The 15,611-nt window shown below is 46.1% G+C and overlaps 1 protein-coding gene across 1 annotated transcript in view; it reads right to left on the minus strand.

The window, feature by feature from the left end:
* Positions 1 to 15,611, minus strand: part of AMOT (angiomotin) — a 62,522-nt gene that overhangs the window by 35,449 nt on the left and 11,462 nt on the right. Inside the window, exons 3-5 of the mRNA XM_080794737.1 lie at positions 12,046 to 12,194; positions 9,130 to 10,063; positions 2,360 to 2,837 (exon numbers count right to left, since the gene is read on the minus strand). Of these exons, the coding sequence (XP_080650863.1) occupies positions 2,360 to 2,837; positions 9,130 to 10,001 (1,350 nt within the window). The 5' untranslated portion in view covers positions 10,002 to 10,063; positions 12,046 to 12,194. The remainder of the gene's footprint in view (positions 1 to 2,359; positions 2,838 to 9,129; positions 10,064 to 12,045; positions 12,195 to 15,611) is intronic.

Genomic DNA, 15,611 nt, shown 5'->3' on the forward strand with positions numbered 1-15,611 from the left:
ATTGCACATGAAATAACTACAGAGATATTTGCATATAATTTGTATAAGATAAATAAACCCCATGGCCTATTCAGCAATTTGCAAATTGAATTTGACTCCTGCAACCATTCTGCATTCCTTCTCAGTTTCCCACTATCCTCCTTAACAAAGCTCAGGGTACTTTATGGGGAGAACTATCAGGTCCCCAGTGGGAGACTGGAGGAAAGGTGGGGTTACCAAACAACTCAGATTCCACCTTTCCAGCTCCAAAATTATGCCCAAGGCAGGATTGCCTGCAAACAAATGAGGCTTACACCACAGAAAAGAGCAGGCTCCAGAGTGTTTTTCTCCTTGCAGATGGCACCAAGATAGCAGCACAGAAGGTGAAAACTGGTAGTGAATGGCATTTAGAGACAAGATCTGCAAGGCCTGGGCCTGATAAAGCTTTTGCATGAAATTCAAGTGCGGGGGACAGAAAATAAACATTTCCATTTGAAAGAGCAGTCTTGGTATTAGTCTGAACTGGGCAGCCTTTAGACGGACGGCAAGGCTTTCCAGTTCCCCACAGAAAGAATGCCACACCTGGAAAGCAGGCCCTTTGCTCACCTTGTTCAGAGTACTATTTCGAGATCTGTACCAATCTTTCTCTTCCCTGCCCCGTGTAGAATATTGTACCCTCCAAAAGGGTGAGTTTTACATCTGTCAACAGGCTCTTCCAGGAAAAGAAGTCATAGAAAGGCAGACCCACTGGTTTGGCTGGGGATTGTGGGGGCAAGGAAGAGGGATGTGGTGGTGGGTTTTTGTTTCATTATTCCCCTCATGAGCCTCGGGCTTCTGTATTTTTTTCTAGCACCAGCTGGTATCTCCCATATCTCCCTTTTCCTCTTCTAACCCCACTTAGACCTCTAATCCACTGCAGCATCGGGTCAGCCTTCACTTTCCCCAGCACTCAGTTACACTTAGTGGAGGGATCTTGGCCCTCGCTGGGGAACAAGCAACAACCAACAATGCCACAAATCCTGTTCCACTCCTCTTCCCTGTCACCCACCTTCCTGATTACTGCATCGGAGATGGGGCTGGGGCCACCCTGAATAGAGTTTGGGGAGGGGTGTCAACAGTTAAACCCAATCAGCCAAACTGGGCCAGTCTGCTTTTAGTGCGTGAGTAGGATTAATTTGTTGCACCGATGTGATTTGGGAGTGGGGCATATAGTTAAATGAGAGGAGGCAGAAAATGGAAAACTGGGGGTAAAGCCACAGAGAAACAGTCCTCTCTGAACCCCAACATACCCCACCCGGATTTGGGGACACTGTGAGGGGGGGTGTTTCTGTTACATGAAAATACTCAGCTGACAGTAAGCCCTCCTCTACTTTAGGACCCAGATCTGGTGTTTACAAATTCTCAGTTTCATTCAGGCCCCTGAAATTTCCACTCCTGGGTGTCTCCTAAGGACAGAGTTGCTGAACAAAACCGGGCAATGTCCCGCCCCTCCCACACCTTCACCCTCACCTCCCCAAACACAAACAGTTCACATTGTCAGGAGATCAAACCACACGAGATCCACAATGACAAAAGCTGCAAAGAGGCTGCCAAAGGTATAACCCTATTCAGGGACAGCCACTGGAAGCCAAGAGCTAAGGTTCCTAGGTTAGGGCACTCAAGAGCTAAAGTCCCAGCTGGAGGAGACAAGAGGGGCCCAGGGAAGAATGTGAACTCTATGGAACATACACTCCTTTTTCTACTTCCTCAGCCTAGGGCTGTCACCTGTCACCCAGCTGTGGTGCTAAGCCCCTCCTGCCCCACACACACACCAGAGAAAGACAGCAGATGTTGAATGTGAGCTGCAGGGAAAAACCAAAGCAAAGAGGAGGCAAAGGAAGAGGTGTTGAAAAAGTTACTATGAGAACTCCCACTTGGAAAAGTGTTCTAAGCAGGGCACGATCTAACTTCAGTGGTGAGATGTTTGTGGGAATTATGGTTTTACATTTAAGATCCAAATTCAGTTACGAGGGAAAATATAATCAAGACAAAAGGTCTTTAGGCTGGCAGGACCCTCATCTACACAGGCATTGCCAGTGTTCTTGACCCTATGAAGAAGTTTCTCGGCCTTCTGGAAAACAATTACGTTTTCTTTAGGGCTATGGAATCTGGGAAAACTGTACAAATATGTTCTTTTCTCCCCCACATAAATGTAAAATGTGACTCCTCCTAGGAAGACAGGCAGAAGGCTTTTTTCCAGTTTGGTCCATATCTAACCTTCAGATACAAGACTCCAGAAGACCCGAGTGTAAGTCACGCAGGCACCAGCGAGTGGAGACGTACATCTCTAGGCAACACGTGATTGAGAGAAGACTCTGCTAGCCCGAAACGGAGGCCTCACCTTCTGCAGCCTCGCCACCTTCTCGTAGCATCCTTCCAGTTCCTGCCGCAAGCTCCGGTTCTCATCTGACAGGATCTCAACCATCTGCTGGGCTCGGGAAACAATGGCAAATGGGTCTGCTGGCATTGGCTGATAGGAAGCGGAGGACTGCTGAGCCCGAGGCATAGCTGAATAGGGTTCGCCGGCCTGCTGCTGGTGATGGTGGTGGTGCTGCTGCTGCGGCTGACTCAGGCTGGGCTGAGGGAGCCGGTAATGATCGCTCTGGTGAGCCGGGGTCGGGAGGAAATGCTGCGGAGGCCTAGGCAGGTGAGCTGAGTGGTCTCCTTGGTTTGGGACCAGGGGGTGTTGGGCAGGAGACAATCTCGTGGCTGGCGGAGACTGCAGCAAGGACAAGGAACCCCCAGACGTGAGGGAAGAAGTAGGACTGTGAGGCCGTGAGCTCCGGGCCGACAGTGGTAATGAGATGTCCTGCGCCGGCCTGGAAAACACGGTTTACATGCTCAGGTTAAGCTTTCTCCCGTGGCACTGGGGGAGAAGGGCACGAGAAAGTGAGACGAGGGGGCTTCCGGGGCCCGCCCCCCGCCCCCAAGGAGACCTGCAAAATGAGGAGCAGGCAGGGTTAGACTCGGAAATCTCTGCAAAGAGCTCCACAGCCCTTTCCAGGCCTGACCCGTGAGTGACTGATGGAGGTGTGATCCCAAGGAGGATGGAACCAGGTGTCCTCCAGGGTCGCTTGGTGAAAAATCTAAGTGACGTACATGAGTCTTCCAGTAGGTAATTTTCACATCATCATTTTAAACAAAACCTCTGACATTCTGTTTGTGGTCAGCACATGTAAAGGGTCAAATTCAGAAAATGTGTTCCACTTGCCCACAAGGAAATGGCAAACCGCAGTCAAAATTAGTCCTCTTCTCACTATTGGCAACTCTCTTTCATAATTCATATATTCACAGAAAATTACTTGAGGATGTGTAGGTCCTTATTATGTTAGAGACACCAAATAATTATTGTTGATTACACTTAATAATTGAACAAGGTCTATTAGCAGTGATGATACCAAGAATTGGAGAGGATTTACAGGCAACACTGTCATACTATTTTTGATGACCTGACCACAAAATGTAAGTACTGGAAAAGCCTTCAAGAAATAATTTAATCCACTCTGTCACTGGACAAACGAGGAAATTGGAGTCCAAGAGAGAGGAAGCAATCTGTCAGATATTACAGAATGACTTATTGGTAGTGCCAGGGTAGAACCCCTATGTCCAAATTCCATTTTTCTGCTCCTTCCACTACCATAATACATTGACTTCCACACAATGATGTTCAGATCCCCAATCGATTTCTTATCGAAAGTTCCAGAAAGAGAACTTCGGTACATTGTTTAATGTGGCTCTCCTATTTTTGTACCTACTACTGGACTGTTAGCCATTAAGGGAAATAAGGACAGTAGTAAATGGATCACTTTCACCATCTCCACCATCAGGAAGAATATTTGGAAGTATACACTGAAGACGAAAAGCTTGTTCATCCCCCAGCCCATGCCCAACTAACCTCATATACTCCCACATCCTGTGGATGCTTGTCCTACAGTTGATATTTCTCAATCCAGGGAAGACAGATGGCTAAGAACATGGGATTTGGATCCCAACAGAATTTTGAGACCTTTTCTACTGCCTACTGGCTGTGTAACCTTGCTCATGTTACTTAATCTGCATGAGCCTGTTTTGTTCCTGAGGTCACCAATGAATTACAAAAATACTGGGTTCCTCTCATTTTTGAGCTCTACAGGAATTACAAAGAGTCTCTTATCTACCTTCCAGTAAGATAGGTTGACCCTGTTAGGGATTTTACTTATGGGATATTCATTTAATCTTTGCACTACATTGCACAGAATTCATGGTGGAACTGGGACAAATCACTAGGAGCAATTAACTTTTAACTGGCATTCCAGAAGCTAAAGCACATCCCTCCCACATACATTTCAGTTATCATTATTGTTCATATATCTATCCCAACAAGAGATCCTCACTGTAAGGGATTTTTTATGGCTGCAAAGTCATTCCAAATACTTGCTGATGGCTACCCAATAACCCAGATGCTTGCCAGAGCCCTCAAATCTTCTCAAGCCCTCAGTTCTGTATCTCAGTCCCATGGATGCCTCTGTTGTACTCATATTCTTACAATTCCATATACACAACACTATCAATAATTGCTGAATACTGAAGAGGGCATGCGACCTATTTGTGGACAGAAGAATTTACACAGTTCCCATTATTACACCTGGAAAGTTGCTACTGCATATTACCTTTCTTTGGAAATGTTCAAAACACTTGTCCAATCAAAAGCCTAGGAGCTACTTATAAATTTATTTGGGGAAGTCTTAACCCGTTTTCTGTACTGTGGATCTTCAGTTTCCTTAGGGGTAAAATGGACACTGTGCTCTCCCTCCTCTTTGAGTAAGAACTATTATAATTTTTTATATATTCCCAGAGTTAAAATATTATGTACTGGATTTGTTAAGGCTTTTGGATCTCTTGGGCAGAAGAGAGGGGCTTAAATTTCATATTCTCCAATCCAGCTCTGAAAATTTAAGGGAAAAATGGCCAAATTAATCTTCATCCTTGTTGCCACGATTTGGAAATCCCGGGCTTGGGAGGTATTCTCTTTTAAAGACTGAATGCCCAGTTCTGAAATGGGCTTCCTCCCCTCAGCTCCTCTGGGCCCCATCAGCAGTCCAGCCTCTCTCTCAAACAGACTGGCCACTGGCCTCCCTCCTGCCTGGAGGCTGATAGGCCCTTCCATGCCCTGGACAGTACACGGCCTCCCAGGGGCCTCAGGAAGGAGGAGACCACAAGGTCTTCGGGAAGAAGTCTCTGGAGTCAGATAAGCCCAGAACAGCAGTGGCTCTGGCCATGACTCTGAGCTCTACTTAGAGATAACAGAGACAAGGTAGCTGCCCCTCTTGGGCTCCCCAGCCTGGGAAAGAAAGCAGATTTCAGTGTACTATGATGTTGGGAAAACCAAGGCAGTCCGTCCCTGGCAGGTTTGCAAACATGAAGCAAGGCTTGGGCAGTCACAAAAGGAGAGAAAGCCCTCCAGCCAACCAACTCCATCTGGGCTCCAGCATCCACCCACCACAAAAAAAGCAGGATTGTATTAACAGTCCTGTGAAGTTCCCCCTGAGAGGAGGGGACTGAGGCATGACAGGGATGGGGAAGAGGGTGGGGGGCGGATGCCAGAAGAAGCAAAAGTACATTCAAGATGAAATAATAAGAGTAATAGTAAGGACAGTAATAATACAGGTGGCAGCTGGGTGAGCGGTGCGCTCCCCAAGTGCTTCAACGGCACAGCAGTGTGAATCGCTTCCCGCTGACATATTAACCAGGAACAGAAAGTTGCCAGCAGACAATAGAATCACGTGATTCCCGTGGAAGCCCTGACCTGCCTCGGGCCCTTCCCTCCCTTCATCCAGCTCCTTCCCAAGACAACCTGGGCCCCTGGGACTGGGTGGGAAAGGGGAGGACACAGCATAAACGCAGGGCAGAGACCAACGACCAAAAAATCAGCATCCTTCCCCGGGGGGGGGGGGGGGGGCGGGGAGGGACTCCCTCCGGAAGACGGCCTGTGAGGACACAAAGGGAAAGCAAAAGCCGGTCCATGGAGCTGACACAGCACCTTCCACCCTGCCACCTCACAGGGAGCCCCTGCCTTCCTCAGTCACACACACCCCCCCGCCCCCTCCCCACACCCCCACACCCCACACAATCCTGGCCCACACGTGTGCAAACCCACACATGCACACTCTCACCAGAGCAGGTGCCACCAACAGCCTGGAACCCAATTTATTCTCCCCACAGAAACTGCCTTTCCCAGGCTCTGTGACCGTGAATCTGTGAATCCTGGAGAGGGCTGCAAATTCTTGATTGTTTCTCTTGCACAACCAGCTCGGCTCTGAACTACAGAGTTAGGTCACCCTTAGATTCCACTAAGCAAGGATTTCAAGAAACCTCAGATCTGGGCATGATTTCAACAACTGAAAGGAAGTGGCTGCTTTACAAACAGAAAGGTTTTAATTTTTAAAAGCAGTTGATAAATGTGTAAACCCCAGATGCAGAAAAGGCTCAGCACTTAGAAAGACAAAGCTTCAGAAATTTTTTTAATTCTTCAGATGGCTTGGCCTTGTTTCCCATCTGGAGTTCTGGGCATTCGGGGTATTTATTTTTCAAGCGGGGAGGAGGGCACAGGGAAGATGAAGTAATAAAAAAAAGACTGTTTATAACATTTTGTTAATTCTAACAGCCAATCTCTAGCCTTTCACTGCACCTCTAAAAGCAAACAAAGGTTTTCTGAACAGCGATTTGTTCAAAGAGTTTGCTGTGCATTCTTGATCTGTAATTTATGGATTAAGAACTAAGAATTTCATCGTCTAATTGATGTTAGCGGCAGTTACTTGGAAAGGCACTCACAAAGTGTCTAGCAAGTTGGTTCAAGGAAATAAAGGAGGAAAAATGTGTCACCACCTAAAAGCAGTCCATTTCTGGAAAGCAGTTCAACTACTTCCCCTTACCAGTAATTTGTCAATGGGTGCCACTCCCTCACCCCAGGTCCTAAAGAAATTTTATAGCCAGAATTTGTCTGATGCAGACCCAAACTTCACACAGAGCATCTTCTGATGAGGAACATTATTCACCAAGCATATCAAGTACCCTGTTTTCCTCTCCCATAGAGGAGGGAAAAAACTATAGAGCTAACCTGTGTATTAAAATTCTGCTCAAGAGAGGGGAATCAGCATGGGCTCTACTGCTTCTGGGGATAGGGAGAGAGCTCCACAGATAACATGGGAGGCAAGAGAAGCTACAAGTATCTTCCTGTGAAATATATGCAGCTAAATTTCTCTAGTGGCTTAATCAGTAAGAGAAGAAAAAAAAATCTCTTTGGGCTCCTTATTATTTATTTAGGCAGATCAAAGGGCTTTTCCATCTAGCTTCAAACACTGTGGGAGTCATTTCAGATCACAAACAATACTGGTGAATGAGTTCTGAAAATAGCTTTCCTGGGAAGGCGGGCCTTGCTCTAAGCGGGGCTTTGGATTCTGCTCCACACCCCAGCCAACATACTCCCCCTCCCACAAGGCAAAAGACGTCAGCCCATCCACATAAGGGACAGAGTCCCACAGACTCTTCCGTGTTGAAGGGAAGAGCAAAACAAAAATCCCCAGCTTCATTGACATTTTGCTGGCTTGGATGGGTTTCCACTAAGCTAAGCAGTCCAACTGACCAACCCCCACCCCCCCGCCCCGGGTCTTCCGTTTCATTGGGCAGATGGGAATCGGTTCTTGCTCTCATTTAAACGGGAAGGGCCCTGTCTGTTACCCCATATCCTGTTCTAAGACACTTATCAGAACTTAGGCTCCTGCCCTTTGAGAGCTGTACAGAAGGGGTTGAAAAAGGTTAGGATATCAACCTGGGTTAAGAAGAAAAAAGTCCTAAACTGGCCAAGTTATGGGTGGAGCCCAAAGTGAATTGCTTCTGGCTATAAAACAGGACCTGGAGGGGGGAAAAAAACGAAATACCAGGAAATGCCAGGTGCATTCTCTTACCTTCACCCTAGTTGACCCCCTGCCTGCCTTCTCTCCTGAGTCACCCAATGAACTTCAAGCCAAGTGGCTCTTTCCCAAGTAAGTGAGGAGATAGGAGGCGAAGAGTTACACATCAAAGAGATCACAGGCCTAACCTGGGAAAAGGCCCCCCTAGGTCCAGGGACTTCAAACCTCACGGTCACCCATAACTGCCCATGGTAACAGGGCAGGAATGCCACGCAAAACTGCCATCATTGTTGGCCATGGTCAAAACCTCCCCCTCTACTCCATATCCTGAACTCCTACCAATCAGAGAAAAGGCCCAAACAGTAACAAAAGAAACAACAAACAGAATCACGGCATCCTAAGGTCCGGTTGACACAGCGATGGGGGACAATGGGCCTCTGAATAATGCAAACGTACATTTAGGAATAACTGGACAATATGAAACATAATGACACATGGTAAAGAAATCATGGGGATCTGATTCTTTCCGCATTTTGGCAACTGACCAAAAGTTCTATGGGACATGATGTCGCATAGATGTCACAAAAACGTGACAGGCAACTAACAAACTCTCTAAGGAAGAAAGATGAAGCAGTCCTTGAACTGTCCTTGAACTGTAAGGACATCAAAGGCAAGTAACATTCTGAACCTGCACATATCCAGTTCCCCCCTCAGTTAATACCTAGGTGTTTGTTTAGTGTCCAAAAGAATCATAGGAATTCTGCAGAAAGATTCGTTCCTAAAAAGAAGTGAGGAGAGTACTATGGAAGGGAATAACTGAAAGCGATAGGTTATTCCAGACTGAAGTCCAATATAATTTGCTTCTGCTCCTCCAGGAAGGGCTTAACAATTCAGAAGAAGAGCAACACTGACCCTTCCTTCACAATCCCAGGAGACAGGACAGCATGTAGCTGTAGAAATCAAGACTTCCGCTCCTGTTCATCCATTAGGCAGTTGGGGCCATGCTCAACCTATAAGGTCAAGGGAATGTTAATAACAGCACTAATTATGGCTGAAGAGGCTAGAAATCCAGGTTGGCAGGAAATTTACTAAGCCAGGGGCCGGCCATGCATTGCAGAGTTTGTTATACCAAACACCTGCCCATTCCTTCCCTTCAGATTCCCAACACACAGCAGAAGCTGGTTGGGGATGCCAGGAAATGACAGAAAGGGAACTCTCTTACCTGGCTGCTCCATACTCAGGGGGATGCTGATACCTCATCAGTTGCCCCTCTGTTCTCCCTGGCTGGTTCAGACGATGCTCACTATAGAAGTGCCCTGGCTCTTGGGGCTTGCACACTACAGACTGGGGTGGCATGCCCTTGAAGGGATACTCTGGTGGGGGACCTCGGTGTTCCATGCCCTTCAGGCTATGCTGGCTGGGAGGTGGCCCCTGGGCCTTGTAGAATTCACTGGAACTTGTGGGAGTCTTGTAGAGGTCACTGGGTTGTGGTGGGGAGAGGGGAGCACTGGTAACAGGTGGATGGGCCTTAACTCCACTGGTGGCCAGTGACATCTGCATTAGTCGTTCACTCAAGGAGCGGACATGTCCTTGCTTAAGGTCTCTGAGTCCTTCATCCTGGTGCATCTTCCCAGGATTGAGTCGCTGAACTGATGGGCGCCCCTCGGTCCTCATCTTCTGGTTGGTGACTCCGGTGACATAGAAGGCAGCTCCAACACTGGCATGCTGTTGGCCCCGAAAGTACTGGGACTGGACCTTGGCTTCTTCATAGGTTGGGAGTTCTTCATTATTCTGCATTCTAGGGGAAAGCTGCTTCTCCATGATGATGTTTTCTGTCTGGATTTCCTGCCCCTGGGGTTCTTGTCGAGCAGCATGAGCCACAAGCTGTTGGTGATGATCTTGGGGACTCAACACATCATTCTGAGGGCCTGGGTTCCCACTGCTACTGGGGAAAGGAGGGCCATTCCCTGTGGCTTGCTGGTGTATGGCAAGCAGGTTGCGATTCTCATTAGGATTGCCATAGCGAAGCTGCTCTTGTAGCAGACGCTGCAACACTGTGGTTCCTCCACTTGGCTGTTCTTCAGAATTTCTCATCTCTATTGCTTGTGGTGCCTTGTGAAGAGAGAGAGAAATTGGGCACCTGGGCTGCCCTTGACCTGGGAAGGGGAAACAGGAAGCTTAACACCCAGTTGATGGATAAATCATTTCTTCTAAAGGGGAAGAAAATGGTATTTGGGGGTGAGGATTCCACTCGAGAGACAAAGGAGAGAATTGAATTTAGAATGAATAGGTTAATTGTTTGGTGACTCCTGGCTCTAGCATTGATATGATGAGGAACATAGGGGCATAAGGCCTCACTGATTCCTCTTTCGCTTTTAGCTTGGGTTAAATAGACAATCTTGACTTAACTTCTAAGAGAACTGGGGAGACCTGGAGCAGTCAGGTAGGGTGACCAGAGAGGGCAATTGTCCTAGGTCCTTACTCAGAAAGTTCACCTCTCTGTATTCTATTTAAATGAAAAATCCAACTCTTAAGGCCGTGACACTGGGGACAGGCCAGTAGGGAGAATTTACCCCACAGGCAGGATCTGTAAAGCAGGTCATCATGTGAAGGGAGCTACAAAATGCCAAATAATAACTAAAATAAATAAGAGGTGAAGAGAGCTTGGCTTGCACTTAGTAGAAATGATCCCCACTTGATGCAAATCATTTTCTCTGATCTCATAAAACTCTGAAAGATAGCCTTTTTTAAAACAAAAATCCTTTTTGTATTGTCCATTTTGGATTCTCTTTGGCTTAATAAGAGAAGGGCTTGAGATAACTGCTATTGACAAAGTTTCTCTTTCAGCCATCCAGGAATAATCATTGAGTTTTTGGGGTTTTTTGGTGAGGTTTTTTGCTGTTGTTGTTGGCTAGGAGGAACTTAAATGGGAAGCCCTCTTTAATTTGAAGTGTGCCTCTGACAGCATTTAGAAATTGAAAATTTAGAAGGTCACCCTTCTAGAAAGGGTCCGATTACCGTATCCCTCCCCCTCCACTACCACCACCACCACTAATTCTTCTTAAGGAAGAAATATGGGTTGAGTAAAACAGGTGTCGGTGGTAAGACAACTCAAGATTCAAATTCTAATAATGATAGTGGATTTACAGGGTAACCTAAGCAAATCATTTCTATTTTCTTGTCTTCTATTTTCCCACCCGAGAAATTAGTCGTAGATGACCCCTCTCTCCTTCTCTTTCTCTTTCTCTCTGCATGGTATAGGACACACAAATTCATCAGAGGCTCATAAAATCTTTGGACACAATCTGTCATGTGAAGTATTGAAATTCAATATTCATGTTCAGTAATAAAAGTTTTACTCTAAGGATCTTAAGCGGTGTTGGAGAATGGGCATAATGTCACAGAAAAAGTCACAATAAAGGTCAAACTAGCCAGCCTCGGGTTCTTAGATGAGAATTCTGGAATCCTGGCTCCCAGGCTCTGATTTCTATGATAGTAAACAGCCTCCAATCTCTCTGGAAACATGACCCCTTTCCTTTAGTTGTGCAGGGAATGGCCAGAAGATGTGTATGGTAGATAGCAAAAAGTCATCTTCTCTTCTTTTTTGCACTTCTTGCATGATTACTGCTACCTGGTCTCCAATTGTTCTAAGGACAAGTTGACCCCACAGTTAACCTTCCAAAGGCCCTTTTTAAATCCCATTCATCATATTCTCTGAAGAAGGGTGCACCAAAGGGCCAAGCAGCCTCGCCCTTTCCCTCCCTCCCAGTGACCATCTGGGACTCCTGTATTTAAACTGTCAGACTGGGGTTTTCTGATAGGCTGACAAGCAAAACATGTAAATGTCTTTTGGTGCCCTTAAACTGGGAAGATGACTACCAAGCCAACCTTCCTCTCTCAAAAAAAATGGGAATGGGAGCCTGTATGGTTGAATCACAATCACTTGCAAACCCATCCTACAAGGCAGGGAAACCCTGACATTGAGCGGCCCAGGACCCTGAAGGTACACCACCCCCTCCCAGTCCACACCCGCCCCACCCTGCACACGCATAGGCTCACGCACACGCACAGGAGCACACAAAGGCACGTGTGTGCACTCACACACACACACACTCACACACACACAAATGATCCATACCTATTTCTGCTTTCTTTTAGGCTTAAAGCCTTGATCAGGATAGGGAATTCTTGCTTATGAGCAGCTCCAGAAACCGCAACGGCAGATTCCCTCTCCCCTAACACTCAGGTTCAGGGTAAGCGCCGCCAAGAGTCCAACCACTGGTCACTCTGAAATGTTCAGGAGGGGGAGGGAGGGAGAAATAAAAACGTCGTTTCTAGTTTGCCACCAATGGCCAACAGTTCACCAAACCAGTCTTTCCAAGGGAATGACTTCTCCCGTGTGTTTGCCTTTTATGTGAGTGGCAGAATCCATTTCCATTAGGAGAAAAAGAAACCTCACTACCAGCAGCTGTGTTCAGGAGGTCACCCAGTTTCCAGAGGATGGAAACTGTTCAGGTCTGGGACCGGAGAAGATTGCTCTGTTCTAGCCTCGCAGCCCCCAAATGCTGCTGCTTCCACTCTGACTTGAAACGGGGGATGATGACAAAAGACATAACCAAGGTCACCTGTAGGGTGCGACCTTGAAACTGCCACCAGTAGCAGGGCACATGAGTCAGGCTCACTCCCCACATCCTGGGAGGGAAGGCCAGGATCAGAAGGCAGGTTTTTGGTTAAAAAAAGGGGGGGAGGGGAGACTCCATAAAGCTCCCGATTTAAGTGTCACACCTCAGATGGGCAGAGGGAAACCAAGACTTCTTTTCTACCAAGTCGTTTAAGTATTTATTGCATGCTGGCTATTCCAGATGTTCGCCAGCCTTGTGCGAGGCACAAGGAAGGATACAAAAGACACACAACATCTGGTTCCTGCCCTCACAGAGCTTACAATCTAACTGCGGGCCCATCTATTCTTACTGGAGAAGCCAAGGTGATTGTTCTTCTCAACACACAGCACCAACTCTTCTCTCCAAGGACAAGATGCCTCCCTCCACTTGCTTTCTCAGCATTTCCACGGCCCGGCCCAGGGCATCTCCCCAGAAGTAAACTCCTAGACTCACACGGTAAGAGGCTACATGCAAACGCCCACCAGGTATGGATCTGCGATAGTCTTCCTTTCTAATTACTGCGCTGGCCCTCTGACAAGCCCAGTAGGGCCAAGCAAAATGGTTATGAAACCGAGCAATTTGTGTTTAGGTGAGATGCACATGATCCACACTCCTATTTTCTGTCCCAGACTCACCATGACTCACTCATGTCACTTAAAAGAAAGGCTTTAATCCACATCAGAGATGCCATTTGAAGAGTAAGGCAATGCAAAGGAAGCCCACAGCGTCTCTGTATTTTGGGAGCCTGTCCAAAACATCCAAGTTAAAAAAAAATCCACAAAACCACACAGTGATTAATTTAACGTTATTTCCTTGCAATGTTGCCAAAAATAAAGTGAAGAGATATGGAGTGAGCCAACACGGAAATTTGTCTTTCAATCTTGTTTTGGCCCAACATATAATCTCAATCAAAAGGAAAATCATCTCCAATCTGCAAGGTAATTATTTTAGGGTGTCTTCCTTAATTTCAAAGCAGAGAAACAACTTCTAGTTGGAATCAAAGCTGGACTATTAACAGAGTGTGGTAAATAACCACCGTGCTTCTATTGTGTGATTCTGAACAAAACAGTTGTCTTTTTTTTTTTTTTCAACCAAAACATGGAGAAAACAGCCTGAGGCCTTTATATTGAGCCCCTGGCGAGAAAGCACCATACAATTATTTTCCAGGACAATTTCGATTCTTCAGGCCGATTTTGACTCATACCTAGCTTCTCACAAAGAAAACTTTCCTTGCCCAAAATCTTACTCTCTTCCCTTAATTTTGTCCCCTCTTGTCCATATCCTTTCCAAAACCCAAATCACTTTATGTCAACTGAACACAGACTGTCCCTCACCACCCCCCCCAGGGCCCGGGCCTTTTTCTTTTCTGTCTAAAAGAGGAAAAGAAATCAGCCTAGGAAAAAAGCTTTGCTGATTCCTCTCCAGTATACTGATTTTTTTTTTCTTCAAGAACTTATGTTCGTCTACATATTAAGAGTCACATAAGGAAAACACTACTCCATTTATTTATTAGAGAAAGGAAGGGAAAAGATGTCTTGTCTCATGCCAAGAAGTAAAATAGTATGAACTCCACAACCTTCAGTCTGCCCGCAGCTTTAATCCCACCACTGCCAGGGTTCTGACGTCATCTTCAATCAATAAAATAACCTTGTTTCCCCTGGACAAACAGACGGTCTCCGAGGACATTTGATATGGGAAGAAAGGCTTTCCAATGGTACTCTCTTTAAAAATACATTTTGAATCTATATATTCATCTCTTCTGTAACAACAACAGGGCAGCAAGGCCAATCTAAATCCTTACTATACCCGCAGTAATTGGTCTCTCCCAGTGTATCTCAGTCAAACCCAGTTCTGGTTAAACCAAATCACATGAGTAAGAGCCCAGATGTTTCTCAAGCTACGTCCCAGAAAAATCAGTGTTACAAGGTGGCCAGGATAGACCAAATTCCTACCCTTTGAATAAATGTGAAATATGCCGGGGCGCCTGGGTAGCTTAGTGGGTTAAAGCCTCTGCCTTCAGCTCAGGTCATGATCCCAGGGTCCTGGGATCGAGCCCCACATCGGGCTCTCTGCTCAGCAGGGAGCCTGCTTCCTCCTCTCTCTCTCTGCCTGCTGCTCTGCCTACTTGTGATCTCTGTCTGATAAATAAATAAAATCTTAAAAAATAATTTAAAAAATGTGAAATATGCCTGGAAGATATATCCCTTTTAGAAGATATATCCTTTTTATCCCTTCTGCCTCCTCTTCCTAATCTTCCCTCAACCCTCACTCTGCCAACCAAGATGAAGAACCTAAGTCTAGGAAACCTGTTTCTCTGATAAATCCCCATCAACTTGTTCCCTACAATTACTTTGAGCTAAATGGAAAGGAGCCAGTTCAAAGTTTCCCCTACGTCTACATATCAACGTGCATATATATTTGTGCAGAAAACACACATGCACGCAAGCACGCAAAGCCTCCCACACAAAGAGGCAAAACAGCCTTCTGAATTCTCTCACATCCTCTTCAGGTTGGTTCAGGTTTTGGCCTGAAGTGTCCTAGAGAACATCTTGCTTAAGAGTCTCGCCACCCAGGATGCTAATTCACTTCCTCTGGAAGGTAAGAAATAACAATCCCTTTGCAGGTTATCTCTAACCTTTCAATGCATGACAGGCAAACAGGGTAAGGTCTATGGTTAAGGGCCTGGGCCTAGATTCACACTGCTTGGTTAAGGGCTTGGGCCTAGATTCATACTGTTTAAGTTCAAGTCCTGGATCTATGGCTTATTCGCTGGCCTCATGCATTTCTTTTGACCTCCTTAAATCTCATTTCATCATCTTCAAGATAGGGGTAACAGTGCTCATACCTCACTACGTTGTTATAAAGATTAAGGGAGGTAATTCATGTAAAGTGCTAAGCACAGAGCCTGGCACAAAGTAAAGGCTCAATAAAATCTATTACTATTATTATTTCAAAGTGGCCTTTTTTCTAGAAGACTAAAGCAATTTTATGAATTAAAGTTTTCTTTAAAACCTTTACTTGCAACTCAGTCTTTGTGCAGGGG

Source organism: Martes martes (assembly GCF_963455335.1).
Source record: "Martes martes genome assembly, chromosome: X".
In the NCBI taxonomy this organism is placed as follows: Eukaryota; Metazoa; Chordata; class Mammalia; order Carnivora; family Mustelidae; genus Martes; species Martes martes.